Raw genomic sequence first — 25,886 nt, 5'->3', positions numbered from 1 at the left:
GTTTTTAAGGAACTTCTGAGATCTAATACATCTAATACAAATGAAGTTGCTCCTCATGGAATGGAGTGGTTTTTGAGAACATCTGTATAAACAGTTTGTTATACAACTAGAATGGAGTGTTAGGCATTTCTTAGTTTCTACTTGGGAAAAATGTGTTAATGCCCTATTGATCTTAGCTTAAGGTTAGTTTTTCTCTTTTCTTTTTTAGTGATTTGGGTTACTTTGTAACCCCTGTTGTAACACACTACCATGGTTTCCACTTTTTTGTGGTAACTATGTTTTTTCTCTTTAATATATTTAGCCTTTTTGAGTAAAAAAAAAGTTGCTCCTCATGGGGAAAACAACGACTGAGATGTACAATTGTAAGGAGTAACCCACTAATCAGTATCGTCAAGTTTTGATGAAGTCTTTGTAGCCTCTTCATGAAACTTAAAATGTAGGTAGAAGAAATGACGAGCTCAACGACATGTTCAAACCACTCTCTCTCTCTCTAACATCTTAATTCTAAGTAGTTGTAGTTTTGGAGTTGGCAAACTCTAACGCAAATGCGGGGGGCCTTCTTTTTGAAATTTCATTTGGCCACCATAACCAATAAAATTTAACAAAAAATGCAGACATACAAGCTACATCAAAAGTAACAGTTTAAATTGAATCATTTAAGTAAATAATAACTCAAGAGACAACTAGCCATCACAAATTCAATGGGGAACTAACTGGAGTCAGGGGAAAGGAGGCTCTGAGGATCGGCGGTAAAACCGAGTCAACCTAGTCTCATCTTCTGTGAACTCTTCCATGAATTTTCGATCTTTCTTTAAATCTTTCAACTGTGTTTGAATTTTGATTCTAATCCTCTATTGTTCTTAATCTGTATCCCTGCCTTTAGTGATTCTTTATTTGATGTTAAATTGCTTCCTGTTGTCCCTCAGAAAAATTAGGGATTTCCCTTTTTCCGATCAATCTCTTCCAACCAATCTTTTGATTTTTTAATTGTCTAGTCTTTTTGAAAAGTTCTATAATCGATTTGGATTTTATCCTTTTCAATTGTCTTCTTGTACTTCCTTCAGTTTATAAGTTTTTTCAAATCAATTTTAACCTAATTTTTATTTTCAATTCCTTTTCAATTCATTATGATTACAGTTATTACTAAGTTCATCATCATCTGTTGTTTGCTTTCCTTGTCTTTCGGGGGAGTGCTGTTGGAGAAAAAGCTCGGTGGAGGCCATCTCAGGTCAATTTCTCGGCAACGAGAAAACTGATGGAGCTACAGTGCAATGAAAAACCCAATCTGCAGGAAGGGTTGTTTATCTGGAGCCCAAGTAAAGTATCTCTCTTTTTAGAAATAGACAAAAACGATAAGCCAAGAAATGGGTCTGTTGGTAGAATTGTAATTTCATTACCATCAATATTAAAACTTCCTTGGGGATCACTCATGGAAAATTTTACAGCATCAGCCTAGCATCATCTGTCAGTGATAAGAGCTCTCATTACTTTGGTATTAACGACTATTCTTTACAAGTGGAAGATTACCTGAGAAGGAGTAGTGTTATAAATTTTTTGCACTCTTATTATAGTAAGGTTCAACCAGTAACTACCCAGGCCAAGCTTCAAGTGTCACACATAGTCAATAGAAACAGTTCTAAATCAACATGCAAGAACAAAATCTACATGAGTAATTATTCTCTGACTACCTTCCCTCACTGCTTACAAGTGTCATCCACAATTTTAGGTTGCAACACTCACAGAATTCTTTACAGAATAGCCTATATAAACCCTCACACCAATTGCTTTAGTCTCATAACTCACAGACAAAAAAAAACAGATACAAAAAAACTTCTCCAAAGTATCAAAACACTCATAGTAAACATACTTCAGTTTTAATTCTTTTTAGTTTCTGGAAAATGCCTAATGTTCCAACTAGAAATTACATTGCTCATCTTAATGGGGTTCTTGAGGATCAAACTCAACCTTTATCACACTCTTTCAGATACTATGTGGAGTTCCTCAGAGATGCTGCTAAGGCAATTGAAAAAGGAAAATTTCCAAGGGTGATAGTCAAGCTTTTTAAGGAAATAAAGAGAGGTGATGATCCAAGAGGTCTTACAACTGGTGAAATATCTTATGCTCTCAACATGGATTGGTCTCTAACAGGAAGGCTTATCATCAAAAAGACAGCCGATCAAAAAAAAATTATCATCAGATTCTCTAATGCAAGTGACTTTGCTACAGCTATCTACTCTATTCCAAACAGAGTTCATGGGAAACTTCTTACTATGCACATGTGGAGCAGTGAAACTAGAATTGAGGATATTGACCTTTATTCTCAAGATTTCTGGATCAAGTTTGAACTTAGAGGTGATTTGGTGGAGAAAGGTTATGTTGCTAAACAAGTTGCTGAAAAAGTGGGTAGAGTTTTCACTCTTATTGGTCCTTTAAACTCGCAAGGGGAGTACCAAGCTCATGTTATTACTGATCTCAAGAAGACTCTTGTTCATCAAATTAAAATAATCATTCTTGATGGAATAGACAGAGAAACTATCAAAACTAGAATTTTCTTCATGGTGATTCCACATGGTACATGTAGGAAGTGCTGGTTTGTAGATGTGATCATTCTGAAGCAAAGTGTAGACCAAGAATCATTGCTTACAAGAAGAACTTCCCTAAGGTTTATGTCTATAATGAAGAGGTTGAGGATGCAGGGAGTGTAAATGAGGAATTCCAACAGCACGAAGCACCAAATGGTAACAGAATGGAGTCACTAGCAACAACAGCTGCAAGCCTTCAGATTTATGACAGTGAATTTGACAAAGTAGATTATCAAACTAGAGGCATCAAAATGAGGAGGATTGACAATGATTATTCCTTTAATGAAGAGGAAAATGAAAATATAAGAAGTGCAAATGTTGGTATCATGGGTGAAGGAAGGATAAATGCAAGGGGAGGAAATACTGCAGTCTTAGAAAGAGGAAAGGAGCCTGAGAAGAGTGATCAAAATACAGAGGAGATAAAGAAATCACTAAAAGGAAAAACCCCAACGATTGAAGAGGGTAGAAACTCTAAAGAAGAAAAGCAGAAGAAAAAGAAAGCAGACTGGTTCAGACTCTTAAGTCAATATGCAGTAATGGGTAGAAGGAAGAGTTTAGTAATCAATGAGCCAAGTGCAGATTTGGGAAAGAATGGGAAGATGGTAAATAATGAACAAAACAACACTCCAGTTCAAATTGCTGAGGAGATTCTTAATGAAACAAGCAACATAAGAGGATTTTATGAGGCTCTGATTCACCTTTCAAACCAAAGTAATTTAAACATAGAAGATATTGAAGAGATAGACTGTAATGATGAGGAAAATGCTCTTTGCTGGAGTATAATTGAGGCAGAAAAGAACAACAAAACAACTACTGACATGGTAACTACTGAAGCTTCAACTGATAGCACATACCCTATGGATTGCAACATAGTTGATGAGGTAATCCTAGATCATAACTTTTTCTCTGAATTTATCTCTAAAAGCTACTTGAATAAATATGTTAGGACTTCTTATTTTTACTCTAATGTGTTATTACTCTATATAATGTATAGATTCAGTAAAAGTAGTTGTTGCATGAAAAATTTAAGTTTTAAAATTTGGAATTACTTTCTAGGTGAGCATGTTTCTAGTATTTGTATGTTTTTGAAATGCACTTTGAATGGTTTTTTTCCTTATTAAAAAGAATGTTATTTTGTTATATGGTAATGAAGATAAGCAATATGGGTATGACTTTAAGGTATTATCCTGGAATCTTCAGGGTATTAGAGTAATTTTAAAACAAGAATTTGAATCATTCGAGCAAAACTCATAATCCAGATTTAACTTTTCTATCAGAAACAAAAGTCAAAATGAATGTAGTAGAGAAAGTTTTTAATAAAATGAAGATGAAGGATTGGTTTATCATTCCATCAATAGGTAGATCTGGGGGTTTTGCAGTAGCTTGGAATCAGGGAGTTTCTGATAAACTCATCTCTTTTATGGAAAATGTTTCATGTCATTAAATATAATATTAGTGTTAACATTACTTTTATATATGGATCACTGGATAGAAAACTTAGAATTAAACAATGGGATTTTATTTATAGTTTAGTGATCTTAATAGTCCTTGGGCTTTGATAGGTGATATGAACTTCATCCTGCATAAAGATGAGAAAGAAGGAGGTAGTGACACTAGTTCAAGTAGCATGGCTTATGTATATAGCTGTATTCAAAAGTTAGGATTAGTAGATTTAAAGTTTACAGGTTTACCTTTTACTTGGACAAATAAGATAATTCGAAATGAGAATATTCAAGAAAGAATTGATAGGACTCTAGTTAATCATGAATGGCTTAAATTTTTTCCTCAGTCTTGTACTAAACATCTTATGAGAGTTTTATCTGACCATTCTCCAATTATGCTCGACATTTCTCCTAAATTAGAGAAAAATAATATGCCATACGGATATATGAGGTGCTGGCAAGAACATAAAACGTATAACAGTTTAGTGGAGAACTCCTTAGAAATTAGTAAAGAAAGAAATTCAGATATCAATGACATTCTTAAAAACTTAGAAAGTGACTTTAGAATATGGAACAAGAAAAAATTTGGTAATATTTTTAGGAACATTACTAATGTACTAAGTAATATAGCAAAAAATAGGAAATCATATAACCATGACACTAAATATAGGCTTGAATCCCTTCATAATGAACTGAATTCTTGGTATACCATTGAAAAGATATATTGGAGTCATCATGTTAAAGAAAAATGGATAAAGGAACATGAACATAATACAAAATTCTTTCACCAGCATGCTTCTGAAAGAAAAATGATAAATAGCATTTTTGGACTAAGAGATGATAGTGGATTATGGATAGAAGTCCAGGAGAACCTTAATGATCTAACAACCAAACATTTTGAGAATATCTACCAGACAAACGATAAACAAATAGATCCCATATTCAGTAGAATAATTAAGCCTAAGATTAGCACAACTGACAATATTGCTTTGTGTAGAATACTTGATGAAGAGGAAATTAGGGAAGCCCTTTTTAATATGAATGCTTGGGGAGCTCCAGGACCTGATGGATTCCCCCTGGTTTTTATCAAAACCACTGGAATGATCTAAAACATGAAATTATAGACTGGGTTCAACAGGTGTTTATAGAAAAAGATTTCAAAAAAGATATAAATCATACTTTCATCTCCCTGATACCTAAGAATAATATGCCAAAAACTCCAAATGACTTCAGACCAATTAGTCTTAGTAACGCTTTATATAAAATTGTGGCCAAAATTTTAGCTAATAGTAGGATTAAACCACTGTTGGATAGTATAATCTCACATAATCAATCAGCTTTTATACCTAAAAGGCAGATTACGGATAACATAATAGTGGATCATGAAATTCTGCATACCATGAAAACTAGTAAAACAAAAGCGGCTATAAGTTAGATCTTTCAAAAGCCTTTGATATATTAGAATGAATTTCATTATCAATATCTTTACTCTACTAGGATTCTCAATTGAATTTTGCGATTTAATCTATGTTTGCATCTCTACTGTTACATATTTTGTGTTATTTAATGGAGTCCCAGGTAAGTCCTTCTCTCCAACTAGGGGAATTAGACAGAGTGACACTCTGTCCCCTTCCATTCTTATCATATGTATAGAAGCTCTATCCAAACTACTATTGCATGCTGAGAATATAGGTAAAATTAGTGGTATCAAGGTTACAAATAATAGTCCTTCTGTTTCTCTTTTTTTTTGTTGATGACTCTTTCATTTTCTCTTCTGCTAATATTACTCAGGCCCATAATCTGTTAGATATACTGAAAATATTTAGTGACTAATCAGGTCAATTAATAAATTACCAAAAATCAGGAATTTACTTTAGTAAAACAGTCCAGAACAAACATTGTAAGCTATTGTCTAGGATTCTTAAAGTGAATAGAAATACTAAAACTGACACCTACCTAGGTACTCCTTTATTTTTCAATAGAGCTAAGTCTTTTAACTACCAGCATATGTTGGATAAGGTTTACAATAGAGTTCAAGGTTGGAAGGCTAAATTCCTCACTCAATCAGGAAGGGCAATCCTCATAAAATCTGTAACTTGTTCTATGCCCTTATACCAGATGATGTGTTTTTCTCTTCCTAAGAAAACTTTAGATAGAATTGATGCTCTCCAAAGAGATTTTTGGTGGACAAAACTAGGAATAACAAAGGAGTTTATATCAAAGCTTGGGACTCAATGTGTACTAGTAAAACTAGTGGAGGTTTAGGCATTAGGAATCCTCATAAGTTCAATCAATCTCTTCTAACCAGACTAGCATGGAGACTCACTAAAAATCCTGATAAACTGTGGTGTAGGATTCTTAAATATAATTACTTCAAAAAAAACAGAACCTTTAAGATATAGGAAAAAAACAATTAAGTCTTGGGTCTGGACCAGTATATGCAAAGGTCTAGAAATCATAAAGAGTAATCATACCTGAGATATAGATAATGGAAAACAAATTAATATTTGGGTTGAAAAATAACTTCCAAGTAGGAAAATACCTAATCCAAAAAATGGCAATATAAATAACTTGTATGAAAAGGTGTCTGACTTGATTTGTCCTTTAGGAAAATGGAAGACTAGCTTGATAAGTAATCTGTTTGATGAAGAAACAGTTAAGAAAATAAACTTGATTGAACCAGGTAACATAGATAATATGGACACTGTTAAATGGTTAGGAACACAAGATGGAGAGGTCACAGTTAAGTCTGCTTACAACTGTCTGTGTAATAAGAATCATCTAGAGGTTAAGGTGGATTGGCTAGATATATGGAAACTAAAGGTGATCCTTAGGGTCCAAATGTTTTTATGGAAATCTCTTAGTGACTGCCTGCCTGTTAAGGATAGGTGAGGGAGACACATTCCCATTGATACTGATTGTGTTCTGTGTGATAAAGTTGTTAGTGAAACTACTGACCATCTGTTCCTTGAATGCACCTTTTCGGAAGCAGTTTGGAGAGGAATGTCTTGTGATCAGGTTTTTTATAAAGGAAAGAATATGTGTTTCAAAAACTGGTGTGTTATGTGGTTAAAGGAAAAAGAAAAAGAATTTATACTTATATCCTCTGGCTGATTTGGAAGTACTGATGTAGAGTTAATTTTGATAACATTAAACCTAATCCTATTGAGTTGATAAATAATATGAGAAAAGACATAAAATACTATTTAAGTAATAATTCTAGTCATGATGGTCAGAATCTTAAGAACAATAAACCTAAAACTGTTTGTGATTGTAACCACCCTGGTTGTAAATTTCACAATCCTCAGAATTCAATTGACTCCAATTATATCTGATTTGATGAACTTTGCCTGTTCTCTGGTTCTATCTGACCACAATGGTGTTGTTTATAACTTTGCAGGGGGGAACAGGGAAATGTCTTAGCCCAGGAGAAGCAGAAGCATGCAGAGAAGCTGCAAGATGGGCAAAAGAAAATGGAATAGACAACATCATCTTTTTAAATGACAACCTCAGTGTGATAAATGGAATGAAGAGGAAGAATTTTGTTGTTAATAGGAGATGTAAAGCTTTTCTTCTTCTTCTTAAAGCTTTACCAATTCTTTTACTTCTTCTTCTTACTACTACACTTCTTCTTAAAGCTTTACCAATTCTTTTACTTCTTCTTCTTACTACTACATTAGGAGGAAATGTAATTTCATTGCGGATAGGATAGCAAAATGTTTATTATGTAGACTCTAAGTATTGGAACATAGGTAGAAAGTTTAATTTCCTTAAATATTTGTAATCTGAATGAGGTTCGCTTGATGGTTTTATATATTTTCTTTTATCAAAAAAAAAAAAAGTAAATAATAACTCACGTATTTTTAGCCAACCATAGTTGAAATAACAGCAGCACTGGCCACTGAGTGGTGACCCGCAATAGGTACATTTTCAATAACACAGAATAGCAAAAGGCAAGAAGAAAAGAGAACCACAAAGTAAAGAAAATATAAACTGCTCCCAACTTATATTTACTCAAGAAAGTAAGAGTACCAGATTATAATATTCCTGGGTCAAATCCAAAAGACAATATAACATAAAATAGAAAACCAAGGCATATCACTTGCAAGTGATAATGTCAGCTACACTTACTACTAGGAGATATAGTTTTAGTTCTCAACAAAAACATAAATATCTACAGACATATTAAAGGAAGTGTTAAAAGACAGATTTCTACACGGTTTTCTCCCCAGCAACGAGATCCATCACGACGCGCTTAATACTTCCTCCATTCTTGATCAGCAACATTTTGTTTGTTTCTCTGTCAGGAAATCCCTGCAAGAAAACCAACATTGAAGTGAATATAAACATGTGATGCATCTCAGAGGAAAAAGAAAATGTGGCTTTCATGATATTAAGGTAAATCCTACCATCTCTTGGAGCTCCTCAAGGATTGGATCCCACTCAGAAACACCACAGAGATCATCCAACGACTGCTCTAGGTTGTACTCGTTCAGACGTAGGATCTCTTTGTTCAAGTCGATCTCCTTAAAACCCATATCTGCCAGCTCCTTCAGAAGTGACTCCTCTACATTGTTATTGATATCATTGCCTTCTACAGTACCTGCAGGAGGTAGAGGAGGTGGAACGACCGAGGAATCAATGACCGGGTAAGATGGCAATGCAGGAGCTACTTCTGGAGAAACAACAACTGAATTGCTAGAACCCGAACCATCAACATCAACAGGTCTATCAACATCAAGCTCTTTCTCACTCATAACTTCATCAACCATTGGCTTCACTGATTCAGCATTTTTATCAGAATTCACATTCTGAGGTTCTTCGACATCCACAGGCACAGTGTTCATGTCTATAACCTGAGTTTTTGGCTTAGCATTACTGAATGGTGGAGCATTCAAGTCAGGCAAAGAGTCGAGTAATGAAGTATCAACCTGTCACCACACAGGAAACATTAATAAAAGCACTGACTGGAATCATTCCCAAGTAATACAGTGCTGTAGCATATACCTCGATTAGTACCCAAATCCGCTCCCCAAACATTTCACCAGAAGGTGACATCATCCTCCAGTAAGAAATATACCGTCCAGGGGCAGCTGGTGCTGTAAAATCAACTGCAATGTCTAGCTCTGTTCCGACAGGGCATCCATCACCAGGAATCTGAAAGTTTAGATGCAGTCAGAATCAGATTTATGTTCTAACTTGCAACTCACTCCGACATCCAGAAATCTCAAACAAGATAAGAAACTAAGATAAATCATGATTTGCTTTGCAAACAGAATTCCAATATGCAAAAAAAAACAGAAGACTAAAAGAAAAGCTCACCTGCGCAGAAACTAAACCGGTAGTAGTGAACTGGTATCCGTCGTTCCATACCAGTTGTGATCCACAGGGCCATGGAATCGTGCCATTATTGACTAAACGCCATATTTTAGTGAATGGGGTTAATGGGGCAACCAGGGTCCCATCTGGGATGTTCACATCTTGAATGAAATGGCTCTGGAGATATGGGAGCTGTTGCTTCTTCCCGCGGCCTTGCAAGATATGCGGTAGATACGGGCTGGGTGGCGCTGGACCGTGAGCAAAAGGACGCTGCAAATAATAAAAGCACACTGTCACTACAAGTCAAAATTAGATGCTAGAACAGTTCTATATTCACAACACAATATTCCAGCTTCTTACCGGGCGAGGACATCGGTAAAAGATGGGTTTGTCTATTCTGGTGTATTCAGCATCACTCCCTAATTCCGAGACGCAAATACTGCAGAGATCATAATTATCTCTCCTACAAAAAGACACCCATGTAAGCAAATTAAAAGAGATTCTTAACTAATTGAAAGGAACCAGAAAGGAATTGTATTCTTACACTTTGGACTTAAACCGAGGTCCAGTAATAGGATGTACCCCGCAACCATCGCACTGCACACCCTTGTGGAACACACGACCGGTGCTGTCAAAGTGGCTATAGCTCCTTCTAAATGGAGGAACCCCCCAGTATCCAGCAACAGGCGCAGCTTCAGATGAATTTCCTCCAATCATCCCGCTAACTGGGGAGCCATGATTGGGTGCAGAAGGCTGACCGCTACCACTTCCACGCTTTTCCCTTTTCTCACCACATGAGGAAACACGCTTGAGGTTTGGGTTAGCAGGAGCGGATGGAGCCTGAGGAATTGGATTTGGCGCTGGTATCATCATAGGTGTGGAAGAACCAGAGCTTCCAGCAGCAAATGATTTTCCACTCGGCGCATTTTGAGGTTCGGAAAGATAATCAAATGACAAATCAGAAGTAGGGGAAGTAGAGGAACTGATACCCTTAGCCTTGGTTGTTTTGGTTGGGTCCAAGGGTGCTTCAGAAGCAGAGGATGATTTCTTGGCATTTTCATTTAGTTTATTATCTGCAGAGAGATCAGTTCCATTACCCTGTGACTGGGAAGTTGTCATACCCAACTTCGCAAAACGCTCTACAAGTTCAGATAATACTGGAGCAGAGGAAACAGCCTTTGATGCCAAGTCAGAAGAAAGCTTGGACAGCACATCCCCCAGTGGGTCGGGAAGAGATTTCAAAGCCTCGTTAAGGCCAGAATTGATGCGGTTCAATTGATTACCCTGCTGCTGCGAAGAGGGATTAGACCATCCACTTGATGTTGCATCAAACATTTCGCCACTACTGGTTTTCAAGAGCACATTTATCCTCAGGGGGTTTAGGCGCTGCCCAATGACATCATGCAGATCCTCATCATCAACAAGTGTTATTACATCTTTGTCTTCATCAGTATATGTAAGGGTGATATCATCAACGAAGTTGAACTTGAAAAGAGAACAAATCTTTGCAGTCAGGCCAGCCATACCCATATCCAGGATGCCATTTGCGTTCACAGTCACAGTAAAGCGTCTAAGCATATCTCCATACTTAACCTAGAACAGTGTCAAACCAAATAAGACAATATCATCATTTGCACGAGCAAGTAAACAATTATATGCTTGCATGTGCTAGCTTGGAACTCATCATACACAAAAATTAAAGAAATACTCAACATGTGTCACTTAAAGTTTCTCAGAATCAATAGCTCACACTAAGTTATTATTCTAATTAATCACTGCCGAGATCCACTTCACATTAATGAAACCTAATTCAACTGAAAAAACAAAAACAAAAAAAAAACTAATTCAACTGAAAAAACAATTACAATAAGGTTAATCTCATCCCAAAAAAAATCTATCATCAAATCCAATAAAATACAAACCCGTGAACCATGACTTAAATTTTCAACCCTAATTACCGATTTGAAAAACAATTAAAGCATCTCTAGCTTCATTTCATTGATTGTTTTATACCCTAGAAATAAAACTGAGACTAATCACCATTAAAAAGTTAACTTTTTAGGGCATAGAACATAAAAATTACAACAAAGGTAAAAACAATAACCTCAACCGACTTTTTTTTTTTTGATCGGTGATAAGCTCAGCAGACTTAGAAAGTAAGAAAATCACCAAAATTGTTCAATTCATAAACAGATTTACATCACCAATTGCATGCTTAACCAGAAGAAAAAAAAAAAAAACTACTTCATAATTCTGATCATCAAAAGAAAATCAAAATAATGGTTGAATAATAAGAGAGGTGAAGTAGTATCAAACCTTGATCACAAGATTAGAGTCCATTGTAAAGGGAAAATAGCTTGATCCTTGAGAAATCTTCAGTAAAGGAGATAAAAGGGTTATTTAGATCAAACAAACCGGGTCTACTTTGGATTTTTTTGCTGATAAGTAAGAATGATTCTAAAGAGATTTAAGTGCAAATTGTACTATCCTAAATATGGTTAGTTTTGGTTTATATAGAGACTTTTTCCTGGGTATTCACAAGGAGGAAACGGACCGCTTCATTGGGTTTTTCTTGGTTACAAAGAAAACTGTTGGATGGAGATATTTGCTTTGCATATTTTCCGGTTCTAGATTGTTCTTTCTAAGCGCCACGTGGATACGGGTCCTCGTTAGAGAGCTGAATCACTCACCATTTATTGTAGTAAATAAAAAGGGTTTACCTAAGACATTAGATTGATTGAACTTCACAAATACCAAATATCAAAAGCCAGGTGAGTCGGACGAAAACAAACAAAGTGTTGGTCTCCATTTGGGGACTACCTATAGAAGCTCTAAAGAAGCCAAGCGCTTGCTACGTGGTTTCGCTAGAACAACATTTGTTATCTGACTCGAACAATTCCAAGTCAGGGATTAGGTCGTCTGACTCAGGACACGAGTCAGGTCTGATTCAAAAGAAAAAACAAACGGTCTGACATCTGACTCGGGCCGAGTTAGGGGTCGAGTTCCAGACCCTGAATCAGCAAAAACAAACATGCTCTAACTCATTCATACGAAGAAGGACTCGTTCAAATGAACGAGTGAACCCATTATGGGCAAAAAAAAAAAGTAAAAGAAGCACTACATGATAGATAGACTCCTCTGTAGTGAAAAAATTTGAAAATTTAAAACCAGACTGGGGACCGTCCCCCGTAAAAAAAAAATCATCCACACTGGGATAGTCCCCTGTGTGAATCTAAAAAACTACCAAACAGGGGACCGTCCCCATTCTAGTGCAAAATTTGCTACACGTGATATAGTCCCCCCGTGTAAGCCATATTTTTTCCTACACGGAAGAATGTCTCCCGCGTAACTTTATTTTTCCAGACGGAGGACTGTCACCCGTCTAGTGTTACACTGCCAACCACTCGTTCAACTGAACGAGTGTGTGAACGAGTTGGGGGTGGAAATGGGGTGGAAGTGACCCATAGTAGCCTCTAATTAGAGCAAATTGGTAGTTCACTCCTTCATTTAAAAGAGTGACACTACCCATAGCCCTTTCTCTAAGGACAAACATTATGGTGTGTCATTTCCCTTAGCTATAGCTTATTTAAAGCTAAAGGAAATGGGTCGCAAGACAACCTCACTATGGTGTGTTTTCATCCCTTAGTTATACTAAACGGAAACTGAGTCTCCGTGTAAATAGTGTCGCAAGGATGCTCAGTATCCGTTTAAGCCAATGCGTTGTGATAGGTCTGGAAAACATCAAGTTTATGATCTATTTTTATGCTTTCTTTGCTACTTTTCTTGTAAATTATGTATTTTACGTTCGCTTTTGAGTATTTAGGTACTTTGGAGACATACGGAGAAAAAAAAGAAGAAGAAATCATCCAAATTGTGCAAAAAGGGGCAAATCATCATTTTAGAGGCGAGCACTATTAGGATCCCAGACGAGGTTGCGGGGGCAACCAACTGAAGTCTAGAACATTTTAAAAGCACCTGGATACATACTCAAGGAACCCACTTGTTATATCTCTTAAGAAGGGTTGTCATTGGGTTGCTCTTATCAGAACTTTTGGGGCCTAAATCATACCCTAATTTACAACCTAAGCCCTAAATCGAGAGGAATTACTTCTAGGACTGCACAAAACCGACTCAACCCACCAACCCAACCCACACCCGCCTGAAATTATCCGCACCGACCCAACCCACTTAGGAGCGGGTCGACTATGGGTCACAACATCAAAACCCATCGTATGGTGGGTCGACTCTGGGTGACAACTTCCCTCACCCGACCCAACCCACCCACCCACCTAAATATTTCTAAATTAATGCTAACCCTTAGATTACCTATCCTAGATGAACCACATCCATTGAAGTGATAATATATAATGCCTAAACCTAATCATCGGTAGCTTCTCTTCACTGAAGAGTCTTCAATCAGTTCCCTTCAACGGCAGTCTCAGAGGCTCAGTTTATTTTTTCATTTTCTCTTAGCTTTGTAAATCAAATCACAGCATCACCAGCAGCAATCAATCAACATCGTCACCAGTAAACCAACAACCAAAGGTGAGACTAGGAATCATTGTAATTTGTATTCCTAAGATTGATTTTGGGTTGGCTTATTTCAATTGGGTTCTTAATGTAATGTTCATTGTATTTTATGGTGGGTAACCCGCCGCCCACCCGATCCAACCCACCGTAATGTGGGTCGGGTGAAAATCGACCCATTGTAATGTTGGGTTGGTTGCGGGTGACAACTTCTGTTACCCACCATCAGTAGGTTGGGTGACGGGTGAGGCCAAACCCGACCCAACCCGACCCATATGCATCCCTAATTACTTCTTACAAGTGGAGTGTACGTGCTTTGTACGTCGGCAAACAATAGACTCTTGCATACGCCATGTCGTGCACATGAGTTGCCACAAATTATCCTCTCCACTTCTTCCTGCACATGTTGTTGCATAACATGCTCAAATAGGTGTGTAGCATTGCTGCCAGTAGATGTTGAAGGAAACTTCAGCTTTTCCTTGTCGGTTCTACACCGAATACTATCACGCTCGAGTCGCGTAAAATAGATCTCTGCTCCTCCGTCATATTTTACCTACGTATTTTTGTCGATCACAGTTCATTTTTCGTTGATTGGCTAGCTGTTACACAATCATGTTTTGTCTCCGATTACTGCTTGCCTGGGTGGGGAAAAAAGTAAAAATATGCAATAAAAATAAATTATTGTGCATTCTAACTTTGTACATTCGTTCGTAACAACAAAGTATCAAGATAAACATCAGACTGGCCTCCAACAACAGTCTGTACGATCATTGTTAGCATTAATATATCATAACTATATTTGAGAAATGATAGACTTTAAGGAATTAATATTACCATCTCATTGAAAAATGTTGTTTTCTCAGTAAGCAAAGCACGATATAGCTAGCAAAATGTTCATCTGATTTCCCGGCTCCAAATTAACTCAGAACCATTGACATTTGATTATTAGTTCTCACTACTAAACAGGATGGAGAGCTTCTTCTTCTTCTTCTTACTGCTACTTCAAAATTCGGTCAGCTTCCCAAGCACCATGAACATGGTGGAAATGCATAGCCATGTAAGAAACATCAAAGAGTTCAAATGGCTTATTTCTGCATGGCTAGATTTCCATGATAGGCTAGCAATATAAATATATCAAAATGAACACAATGTCAGGAATTTTTTTTCGAGAATACAGTCAATTCTTCGCAGAATTTCCTTTCCGTCATAACAAATACACCAAACTTGTCGTGCAACTTCCACAATTTCTATAACAAAATTCCAAATAATAATGTCCAACAGAAATCAAAGAGGACATCATACCAAAAGGTGATCATCCCATGTGAACTCTATTCCCAAACTCTACCCACAAATTAAAAATCCAAACTCTAAATTACATTCTAATTTGTATAATTATCAGAGAACAGCCTAGACTTACCCTTTCTAAATTGATCAACAATATGAGAATCATTCATATTTTTGCTGATAATGTTACAACTCTAATCAATTTTCCAAGCATAATATTCATAAAAGAGTTTTAATTAACGTCAATAATAATAAAAAATCCCTAATTGAGAAAAAAAACCTGATTTAAGATTAACAAAAACCGACAGACTGTTTCGAGAGAGATTGCAATACTGTAAAGCAATGATTTTACCATAAAGAAATGAAATTATTAATTGAATTAATTTCACACAAACCTGGAAAGGAATATTAAAACCCCAATTTGTTAATTCAAGATCAATCCGACCATAAAATCACTCGTGGAGTTGTACTTGTGTAGTTGAAGCAGTTTAGTTCTGCGATTCAATGGAGAAGAAAACTTCTATTGAAATTCGTGACTTAATCTCATGGATATGAAGATATGATCATCATCTTCATATGTAGCAACGATCCGTTTTCTCCTCCACTAAACCCAACTCGAAGAAATGAAGGAGCAGAAAACAAAGTTTTGGTAGATTTTGATTTATATATTTTTCACGTTTAGATCCTTATAAATTTAATAATCTTAAGATAAACCCCCTAAATATTACACATATTATGCAGAACTGCTTATCAGATGAACGGCCTCCATCGCATTCCGAGATTTAAAGTCATACGGTCCAATGAATGACATGAAAAGTGCACGCGGGAGTTATTTCCGGAATCCTTGAGATATGGCGGCTGGAAGATAAAATACGGAAGTCCAACGGATATGAAGAGTGGAGTTCTAATATCCTTCGCCCTCATTAAAGGGAGGGAGATAATCATTTTCACCAGAAGTAAAGAAAGAAAAGAAGCAGCTATTGTTGTTGAACTCGAGAGATGGACAGGAGATTGATGGGTTCTGAAACTGTGAGATTCTGAATTTGATATTGAAGGTTTCTATAACCTAAGACAAGACGAGATAACTTGAAGAACAAAACGAGAGATGATTCAATTGTGCTTTTCATTGATAACAAAGACTCATATATATAGGAGTTAGGGTTACAACCAATATTCTAATACATTCTAAAAGAGGTGAATATCTTCTTAAGACAAGTAAGTGAATATATGCAAATATACAAGAATATACCCAATACCCCCCCTCAAGTTGGAGCATGAAGAGTCGAAATGCCCATCTTGAGAAGAAGAGTTTGAAACTGCTGACGTCCCAAGGCTTTTGTCAGAATATCAGCTAGTTGAGAGGTAGTATGAATATAGGATGGACGAATAGTACCTCGAAGTATTTCGTCACGCACAAAGTGACAGTCAATCTCGATATGCTTTGTTCGTTCATGAAAGACAGGATTATTAGCAATATGTAACGCTGCTTGACTATCACAATGAATAGAGACTGGTTTTGTATGTCCTATACCAAAATTCCGTAATAACCCTTTTAACCAAATGATTTCACAAGTTGTGGAAGCCAAAGCACGATATTCTTCTTCAGCTGAAGAACGAGAAACTGTGGTTTGTTTCTTCGTTTTCCAAGATATAGGAGAACCCCCGAGAAAGATAAAATGTGCCGTGAGTGAACGTCGGCTAAGTGGACAGCTAGCCCAATCTGCATCACAATAAGCATCAAGAACTAACTTGGAATCAGCACGAAGTAAAATACCTTGCCCCGGGCTAGATTTCAAATAACGCACAACTCGAAGTGCAGCATCCCAATGTAATTGAGTTGGATGTTGTAAAAACTGGGAAAGAATATGAATAGAATAACACAGATCCGGCCGTGTAAGATTAAGATAAATCAGTTTTCCTACCAACCTTCTGTAACGAGCAGGATCAGTCATAGGTTGGTCTGAGGCAAGAGCCAGCCTATGATTTTCTTTCATGGGAGTATTAACTGGTTTTGAGCCAAGAAGACCTGTTTCTGTCAATATATCTAGAGCATATTTGCGCTGACAAAGGAAAATTCCTTTGGAACTTCTAGCTACTTCAATGCCTAGAAAGTATTTTAATTTTCCCAAATTCTTCATGTGAAAACATCTGCCTAGATATTCCTGAAATTTTCGAATAGCAGCTGTGTTGTTACCAGCAATAACAAGATCGTCCACATATACAAGAATATACATGATAATATTCCCATGACGATAAAGAAATAACGAGTGATCAGAAGCACTGGTAGAAAACCCATATGTACGCAAAGCAGCTGCTAGCTTAGCATACCAACACCGTGGAGCCTGACGTAGACCATACAATGACTTACGAAGTCTACAAACTTGCCAGATAACCCTTACTAAAACCAGGAGGAAGTCGCATATAGACTTCTTCATTTAAATCCCCATGAAGAAAAGCATTGTGCACATCCATCTGAACTAACTCCCAGTTGTTTATTGCAGCAACCGCAAGAAGAGTTCGCACAGTGACCATCTTTACTGTTGGAGCAAAAGTTTCAGTGAAATTAATTCCTTCCTGTTGATGATTTCCAAAACAACTAATCTGGCTTTGTAACGCTCAACAGAGCCATCAGATTTTCGCTTAATGCGAAAAACCCACATGCAACCAATTGAGACTTGGGCAGGCAAATCTTCAATTGTCCATGTACCATTGGAAATAAGTGCAGCAATTTCATCCTGCATTGCCTGACGCCATCGTGGATCAGCCATTGCCTCTTTAAATGATTTGGTTCAACATCATTTGAAATGGCTGCAACAAAAAAACGATGTGCAGTAGAAAATGCATCACAATTCACAAAATGAGTTATAGGATAGGGAGTACCTGAGGACTTGACTGGTATAGGTGAAGCTGCAGGGGAAACCAAGGTTGTGTTAGATTGTTTTGAAACATCCTGCCATTGGACAAAATCCTTGTGCCTAACGTTCTCAAATTTTGTACGTTTACCCCGCCAAGTTCCTCGTCTGCAACTATATCATGAGGATCTCGACTATCCGTATTTTCCGTGAGAGAAGAAGTAACAACTTCTGTACCAGACGCAGGCACAGAAGAAGAAGCAGGTGCTGAATCAATATGTGCATCATTCTCAGCAGTATGTGCTGTGTGTTGTACATCATCCAAGAAGACTGACGGACTATGAGAACTAGTCTGTGGAGGTGGAGAGTCAACAGGCGAGAGAGTAGCAGCGGAAGAAGAACCACCAGATACATGTGCATTATTGAGTCAGCTGTTAAAATGATCGTCAGACAAAGTTCTAGTAACTGAATCACTGACTGCATCAGAATATAGTGAGTGCAGTTTCAGAAGCTCATCATTGTCTGCCAACGGGAAAGTATCTTCAATAAAATGTACGTCTCGAGACTGAAAGTAATGACCTGTGTCAAGATCAAATAGATGCCAGGCCTTCTTTCCAAATGGATAGCCGAGAAATATGCAACGACGACTGCGACTGTCAAATTTATCACCAGGTAAGGTTTTTTGCGTAACAGAGACATCCAAAAACCCTGAGAGAGTGAATAGTGGAGCCGAACCATAAAGAAGATCATAAGGCGTCTTGAAGTGAAGAACACGAGAAGGGGTTCGATTAATTAAGTAGGCAGCAGTAAGAACACATTCTCCCCAAAAGTCGATTGGTAAGGATGCTTGAAAACGTAGCGCACGAGCAACATTGAGAATGTGACGATGCTTTCTTTCCACCCTAGCATTTTGCTGTGGTGTAACGACAGAGGTTTGATGAATAATGCCATTGTTTCGAAAATAAGGAACAAGACCTTTGAACTCAGTTCCATTATCACGTAAAGTCTTAACCTTTCTAGTAAACTGTTTCAACTAGTGCGAAGAAGTTTGTTAACAAGGTAGGTACCTCATCTTTGGTTTTCATCAAATACACCCAAACACATCTAGAAAAATCATCAACAATGGTTAAAAAATATCTTGAGTTACAGGCACGATTTGGATGATAAGGCCCCCAAACGTCGCAATGAATTAACTCAAATAAATCAACTGCCCTACTATTACTCAATGGAAACGAAGTACGAGTTTGCTTGGCTCTATGACAGATATCGCAAGCATGAAAATCTAACTGACTATCAACACAACCAATCTGAGGTAGAAACTTCAAGGCTTGGATAGACGGATGACCAAGCCGTTTGTGCCATAATCTGTTGCAGTCTTCTCTAACACAACGTTGACACGAGCTGGTTTCCCCATCAAGCAATACAGCCCATCCATGAGCTTACCCATACCAATCCTCGTCCTCAAAGTATGGTCCTGTATAACACATTCAGAGTTAGTGAATTGAACACTTATATTATTCTTCGGTGCATGAGTAGCATGGGATGAAGATAAAAGTTGAGAAACTGAAAGAAGATTGCATGTGAATTGAGGAACAAACAGCACATTGTGCAATATGAGAAAATCATTTATCTGCACAATGCCAATTTTGGTTGCTTGTATGCTGACACCATTAGGCAGGCCAACCTGAAGAGGACTAATATTATCACAAGATGCAAACACAGTGTCATCACAACAAACATGATTGGAAGCTCCTGTGTCAACAATCCAGATTTGACCACGCTTACCAGAGAGACGAACATGATTTGGAGTTGGCATCTGACCAACGACAGCGTTTGCCTTAGCTGTTGGTTGAGTACGTTGAACTGGTGACTCGGTTTTGAGATAAGCAGCAGGTGGACGTCTGGGCTGGAGACCATCTGGATACCCATGCTTCTCCCAACATCGATCCTCAAGATGTCCATTATGACCACAATAGGTGCACTTCAACGGAGTTTTGACAGCTCCTGATTTCGATCCTTGTGGCTTATTTCCGTGAGCAAGAAAAGCCATTGGAGAAACGATATCCTCCTTCGGCTGAGTATAAGATCGAACCTCTTCCTCTTGAATGAGACGAGAATACACAGTGTGCAGAGACGGAAGTGGTTCGGTGCCCAAAATACTAGAACGAACATTAGCATAATAGGGTATAAGACCCATTAAAAATTCGCGTACCTGATCATTGTTACGTCGAGTACGTAGAGTGAGATTAAGATCACAGGTACAACCGGAGCACTTACACGAAGGTAAAGCATCAAAGTCATTGATGTCATCCCAGAGTTTCTTCAACCTCCCATAATAGTCTTGAATAGACTCTCCATCTTTTTGTTTGCAGCTGGCGACATCAGATTTAAGTTGAAATATTTTTATTCCATTCCCAAGAGAAAAACGAAGCCTGATATCTTCCCATAAATCAAAGGCGGTGTCACGATAAGAAATTGAGGATCGAAGAACTGGATCAATGGTGTTAAAAATCCAGGCAACGATCATGTAGTTTATAGTCCACCAGTCATCCAGGTCAGAAGAATCATCAGAAGGTTTCGAGAGGTTACCGTTAATGAAACCCAGCTTGCGTTTCGCACCCAAAGAAATACGAAACCCTTTAGCCCATTCTTCATAGTTTGATCCTTTGAGAACTACATGTGTGATGATAGTTCATGGTCCATCATTAGAAGCTAGAGTATATATAGAAGAATGTTTGTTTGGTGAAGAGGAAGTTGAAGTTAAAATACTAGACATTGTTACCGGACTCACGATACCATGAAGGTTTCTATAACCTAAGACAAGACAAGATAACTTGAAGAACAAAACGAGAGATGATTCAATTGTGCTTTTCATTGATAACAAAGACTCCTATATATAGGAGTTAGGGTTACAACCAATATTCTAAATACATTCTAAAAGAGGTGAATATCTTCTTAAGACAAGTAAGTGAATATATGCAAATATACAAGAATATACCCAATAGATATGGTGTGAGGCGTTGACGTCGCTGCTGGTGGAGAAGAGATCGATGGATTCCTTGAATTGGGATTTGAAGATAAGCAAGAAAGGGGATCTGATTTTGTATTATAAGTGAAGATCAGATTGGGGAGATAAATGAAATCGAGAAGAAAAAGAAGAAGATGGGTTATCTGTGGTTATTGAGCTATCATCACGGGCCGTGGTTTAAATTGAGATGGTAGTTGTGGCCGCTCTGAAGGATGATTTTGTTTGGATTCAGTTTTTAAGATGATGGGGGTTTATGAGACTCCAGAAAATCAATGAGCTTTGGTGGTGTTCTTGATGCTGATAAGTCAGGGGAGAATGGTAATTATCGCTGTTAATTTTGAGCAGTGAAAGTTGATTTTAGGGAAGTAACAGAATGATGGTTGTGGTTGTGGTTGTGTGAAGCAGAGACAAGAAATCAGGAAGAATAGTGATATGTTCAGTTTAGGAATGGTGGTTGATGGTACTCTCGACCGAATGAGTTTATGTTGTAATTCTATGGTTCAAATTCGATGGATGGAGGAGATGAAGAAAAATGAATGTGTTAGGTTGTTACTACTAAGACTTTTAGGAAATGGAAATGGTCTGCTGAGTTAGAAACTCAGATAGAAGCAATAGAGGAATGGGTTATGAGTGAAGTTGATTCAATTTTAGATGTATACTAGGAACTTTGCAGGGAGAAAAGAAAATTGCCTGAAATATGATCGAAATATCACCAGAAACAGACTTAACTCCGCCAGAGTAATTCTTCAGTGAGTCGAAGGCGACTCGTTAAACCTAACTCGGTGAGTCAGAAGACTCAGACCCTGACTAGACCAATTGACTCATGTTGACTGATTACCTCTCCCAATGACTTTGACCTCTGGTTGACTGACGGTTGACCGTTAACTTGAACGGATCCATGAAGAAATATTTCGTTACTAGAGAAGAATATTCAGTAACCGGCAAGCAGAACTTTTGTGGCTTTTGGCCGGATTCCGGTGACTTATTTTTCACAGATTTTTGCATGAGTATTTCTTATGGGCTTGAAGACTTAGATTTGGAATTGTATGAGGATTTATTTGGATTTGAATTTGGAAAGAGAATATAAAAAACAAAGACAAGGATTTGGAAAGTAAACTATTATGGGACAAGGATTCTATTCCTAGGTGGATTACAAGCAATTTGAAGACTACAAAAGGTGAGGTTTTCTACAATTTTTTACACAAATCAACTTGGAGGAGTCCAAGAATACAAGGATTGGATGAAGGAGCATAATATCCAAAATTCATAAGTTTTTTCTTAATTATTATAATTATTATTGTGTGAACTCCAAAATATGAGTAGCTAACTTTTTAATTGATTGAGGATGAATTCCTAGTTCTTGACGTGATTTAAGCTATTATTTTGATTCTACCTTGAAGTTTTTCATATGATTATCGATGCTTTCACTAATATTAGCGTTTATGCTTGATTGATATGTCGTTTAGGTGTGCACCTAAATGGGTTCGTCAATCAATCTAAAGCTAGTAGAAGTTAGAGGATTGATGGGAGCCTAAAATACATCATTTGAGTATCAAAACTTATACTTTCCTTAACGAACTCTCTCGTATTAGTGGATATTACGTTTTGTTTTGCATTTTGTAGTTACTTTGGAGTCATGGACATAAAACAAGGGGGAAAAGAGATTAATTCGTAGCTTGGCAATCTCGGAATCGACCGACTTGAACCGTACAAGCACCAAAGCTTTGAAAGTGTCAAAAAAAAAAGCCTATTACTGGAGCACCAGTGTCACTGTTCAGGGCACCTCCTCCTTTATACCTCAACAAATGAAGTACTGGGACCATCCCAAACATGTTGCTGCAACCAGTTTCAGGCAAGTTCTTTGCCTTTGCAGCTGAACCAAGTCAACTGCCATGGGTCTCGTGAGTCCATCGATTTCTTATACTACTCACAAGAGACTTCAGGCCGGTTAAGACAATCACAGAACAAATCGCATGAGTTTTTGGTACTCTTATTTTATGAGAAAGCAGGGAAGAAACGGAGTCTTGCTGCCATCGATTTGCAGTGAGCTAATGAACGAGATTTGACAGGTTTATTGAGTCCGTGAACTATAATTAGAAGTGGGTTTGTCTTAGAGTTCAAGTCGGCAGCAAGGTGAACGGATTTGGTTAATTGTGCCAAGAAACGTCAGTGAAGAACTTGAGCTACCACCATTGATTTTGGTAGTGAACGAAGTGACAGAATCGAAGGTCTATTAGAAGTTGAAGAGTTAAACAAGAACACAGTTGAAAGCAAAGTGTGCTGCCATTGTTTTGGGTGTTGAATGGATGACATTACTGTGTCATATAGTGTTTTGAATGAATTAGTAATGTGGGTTGTATATGGAATTGAACCTTCGCAGGGAAGGAATGATTTTTGCGGCTTACAGAATGCATCCAGTGTACATCCATTATCAAATTGCTGGACGTACATAAGTTGTCTGTGAAAATGTCTGAACCATACAGCTCTTGCCAACCTCAGCAGAACCAGCTTACTGATCCAAGTCTGGTGGGTATTTGCCTTTGGTTAGGACATGGACTCGAAGCCAATGAAGAAACAAAGGTTGGGTACGAATTGTTATGGCTTTTGGGTCGATTTCTGGCTGAATTACAAGCAAGGGAGGATGAGTTACTGTAGATAGAAAACAGCAAGGGAGGATGAGTTACTGTAGATAGAAACTGATGACTTGTGGCTGATATGGAAGTGTTGTTTTCTTAAAGAAGTCGGAGAATATTTTGAGCTCAGATTAACCGAGAATTCAGTAGAGAACTATTGTGGTTGCCGTTTGATTGAGTAGTGAATGGTGTCGATTGAAACTTGTTTTAGAAGTCGAGAAGAAATAGGAATTGGGGCTGTATCCGATTTGAATATGCAGGATTGTAGGGCAAGTAATTGAGAGCTATAAAAGAAACCCTCGACTGCCAGAAAGATCATATCCCTCATACCGCTCACGACTGCTTCACCACCTACAGAGAGGAGCTCTGCTCCTCTCCAAACCCTTCCATCACCACCTTCTCATACCATCTCCATCACCATCTGCATACACTACTTGCATCCACCAGCATATCAGCATCCATTCACCTGCACGTCTCCACCTGCATTCTCAGTCCACCAGCATATCATCATCTGCATCCATTCACCTGCACGTCTCCACCTGCAGTCCACCATCTCACCACTACCTGCACCTCCACTAGTTCAGTCCACCTCCATCTATCCGCACATGTGTATACAGCAACAACATCATCCACACCAGTAGCTGCACTTCGCGACACTCCAGGACCAGGCCTTCCGCAACAGCACCAAGTTAGCAGTCACCAGTCCATATGCCACCACTACATCACCAGCTCACCATTCCATTACCAACTGCTGCTTGGGTTTGCTTATTTGGTTTCGAATTTATTTGCTTTATTTCAAGTGTCATGAACTCCAGTAGCTAAATCCTTGTTTGGTTAGGGATACTTCAAAACTATGCGACTTGTTTTTGATAATTTATCGAGTTAATCTTTCTTCTCAATATTGTTTTATTGCTCTTCTTTTACCGTGTTTATGACCATGGATTGTGTTCAAGTTGTTTGAGTGGCCAATTAGATGACTTGTTTGCAATACTAATGCTAGATTATTGAGTCGTAATCCGTAATTGTTATGGTGATTTAATCATAAGTAGCAAAACATCAACGTTGCACTGGGATGTTGTGGATTTTGATGTGTATTTGACAACCCTAAGTTAACATGTTGAACTTACGAGCATGTGGTTAGGATCAATTCGACTCATAGAACATACCGGTTAGTTAAGTTACACTAGAGTGCTTATTCAAAGTGGCTTGATTGACTAGATACGAGTAGAGAACTTATTCTACGAAGCGACTTTGATGTTTAATGAACTTGTTGAACTTATAACTTGTCTAGGATCGTTAATAAACGTATTTTGAAGAAGACTCATGTTCACTAGTGGAGAAAGAACCCATAATCATTCTCATTTTTCATTGTTCACATTCATATTTGTTTTGTAGTTTTTGCATTATTCATATTCTCAGAAATTAAATCGACAACTTTAGCTCAACTTTCCCTTAGGATCGAACCTGCTTATCATTGTGCTAATAATTAGTGTAAGAAGAGTAAGGAATATATCTTTTGTGATTTTGACACCTCATCAAAATTCGCGCAGCTGCCGGGGAGCAGTCGGTAGTTCTAGTTGTTATTTAATTTTCTGTTTTTGCATTTAGTTTTCATCATAAGCTTTTACTAATTTGTTTGTTGAGAATTTTATTTTCTGGTACAAAAAAAAAAAAAACTTGTTTTGCATGTGCACAATTGGTAACAAGAGGTAAGTCTCTAAACTAGTTGTATGCGTAAGGATTTCGATCAATATGAATCCTTTTGAGAGTAATGCATATGGTTCACAGAACCATGCGTACTATGGTGATCAATTTAATTCTCATTCTTATGACTTCCAACCATACTTGGGATAAAATCAAAACCAATCTTTTGGATATGATGAACGATCACAAGGATGGGAGGATAGTTGTACTTTTAATCAGTTTAATTCTAGACATGTGCAGATGCTCGATGACATTCTTTATGAGCTAAAGGTAGTAGAACAACTTGGTAGACAACCAACCAGACCTTGTTTCAATGAGTCTAGCTCAACTCCGGATCGTATTTATGATCATTCACCCATTCAAAGGGATGAGACTTGGGCTGGAAACTATGAAAGTGGTGTGTATCCCAATTTGGCGGAGCAATCTTCTTTGATAGTTTTGTTGAATCTGCTATTCCCGTGATGCAACAGATGCTTCAAACAACAAAACAATTTTGTAAATTTCAGCTGAGTTAC

The 25,886-nt window shown here is 37.6% G+C and overlaps 2 protein-coding genes across 2 annotated transcripts; both read right to left on the bottom strand.

Moving 5' to 3' along the window:
- Positions 1 to 8,002: 8,002 nt before the first annotated feature.
- LOC113343964 (protein NBR1 homolog) lies at positions 8,003 to 11,911 on the bottom strand. The gene is made up of 7 exons (XM_026588036.1): positions 11,660 to 11,911; positions 9,888 to 10,936; positions 9,704 to 9,806; positions 9,347 to 9,613; positions 9,032 to 9,181; positions 8,434 to 8,955; positions 8,003 to 8,338 (listed from the first exon to the last, which is right to left on the bottom strand). Exons 1-7 carry the CDS (start codon positions 11,681 to 11,683, stop codon positions 8,237 to 8,239), a joined length of 2,217 nt encoding a protein of 738 aa, XP_026443821.1. The 5' UTR covers positions 11,684 to 11,911; the 3' UTR covers positions 8,003 to 8,236.
- Positions 11,912 to 17,688: 5,777 nt separating this feature from the next.
- Positions 17,689 to 24,409, bottom strand: LOC113344033. Its single transcript, XM_026588104.1, has 8 exons — positions 24,402 to 24,409; positions 24,257 to 24,337; positions 24,074 to 24,147; positions 19,352 to 20,679; positions 18,485 to 19,030; positions 18,158 to 18,358; positions 18,035 to 18,104; positions 17,689 to 17,927 (listed from the first exon to the last, which is right to left on the bottom strand). Exons 1-8 carry the CDS (start codon positions 24,407 to 24,409, stop codon positions 17,689 to 17,691), a joined length of 2,547 nt encoding a protein of 848 aa, XP_026443889.1.
- Positions 24,410 to 25,886: the final 1,477 nt, after the last annotated feature.

The sequence above is a fragment of the Papaver somniferum genome, unplaced genomic scaffold, assembly GCF_003573695.1.
Source record: "Papaver somniferum cultivar HN1 unplaced genomic scaffold, ASM357369v1 unplaced-scaffold_70, whole genome shotgun sequence".
Taxonomy (NCBI): Eukaryota; Viridiplantae; Streptophyta; class Magnoliopsida; order Ranunculales; family Papaveraceae; genus Papaver; species Papaver somniferum.
The sequence above is the reverse complement of the archived record's forward strand: the minus strand, read 5'-3'. Positions and strand labels throughout refer to the sequence as shown.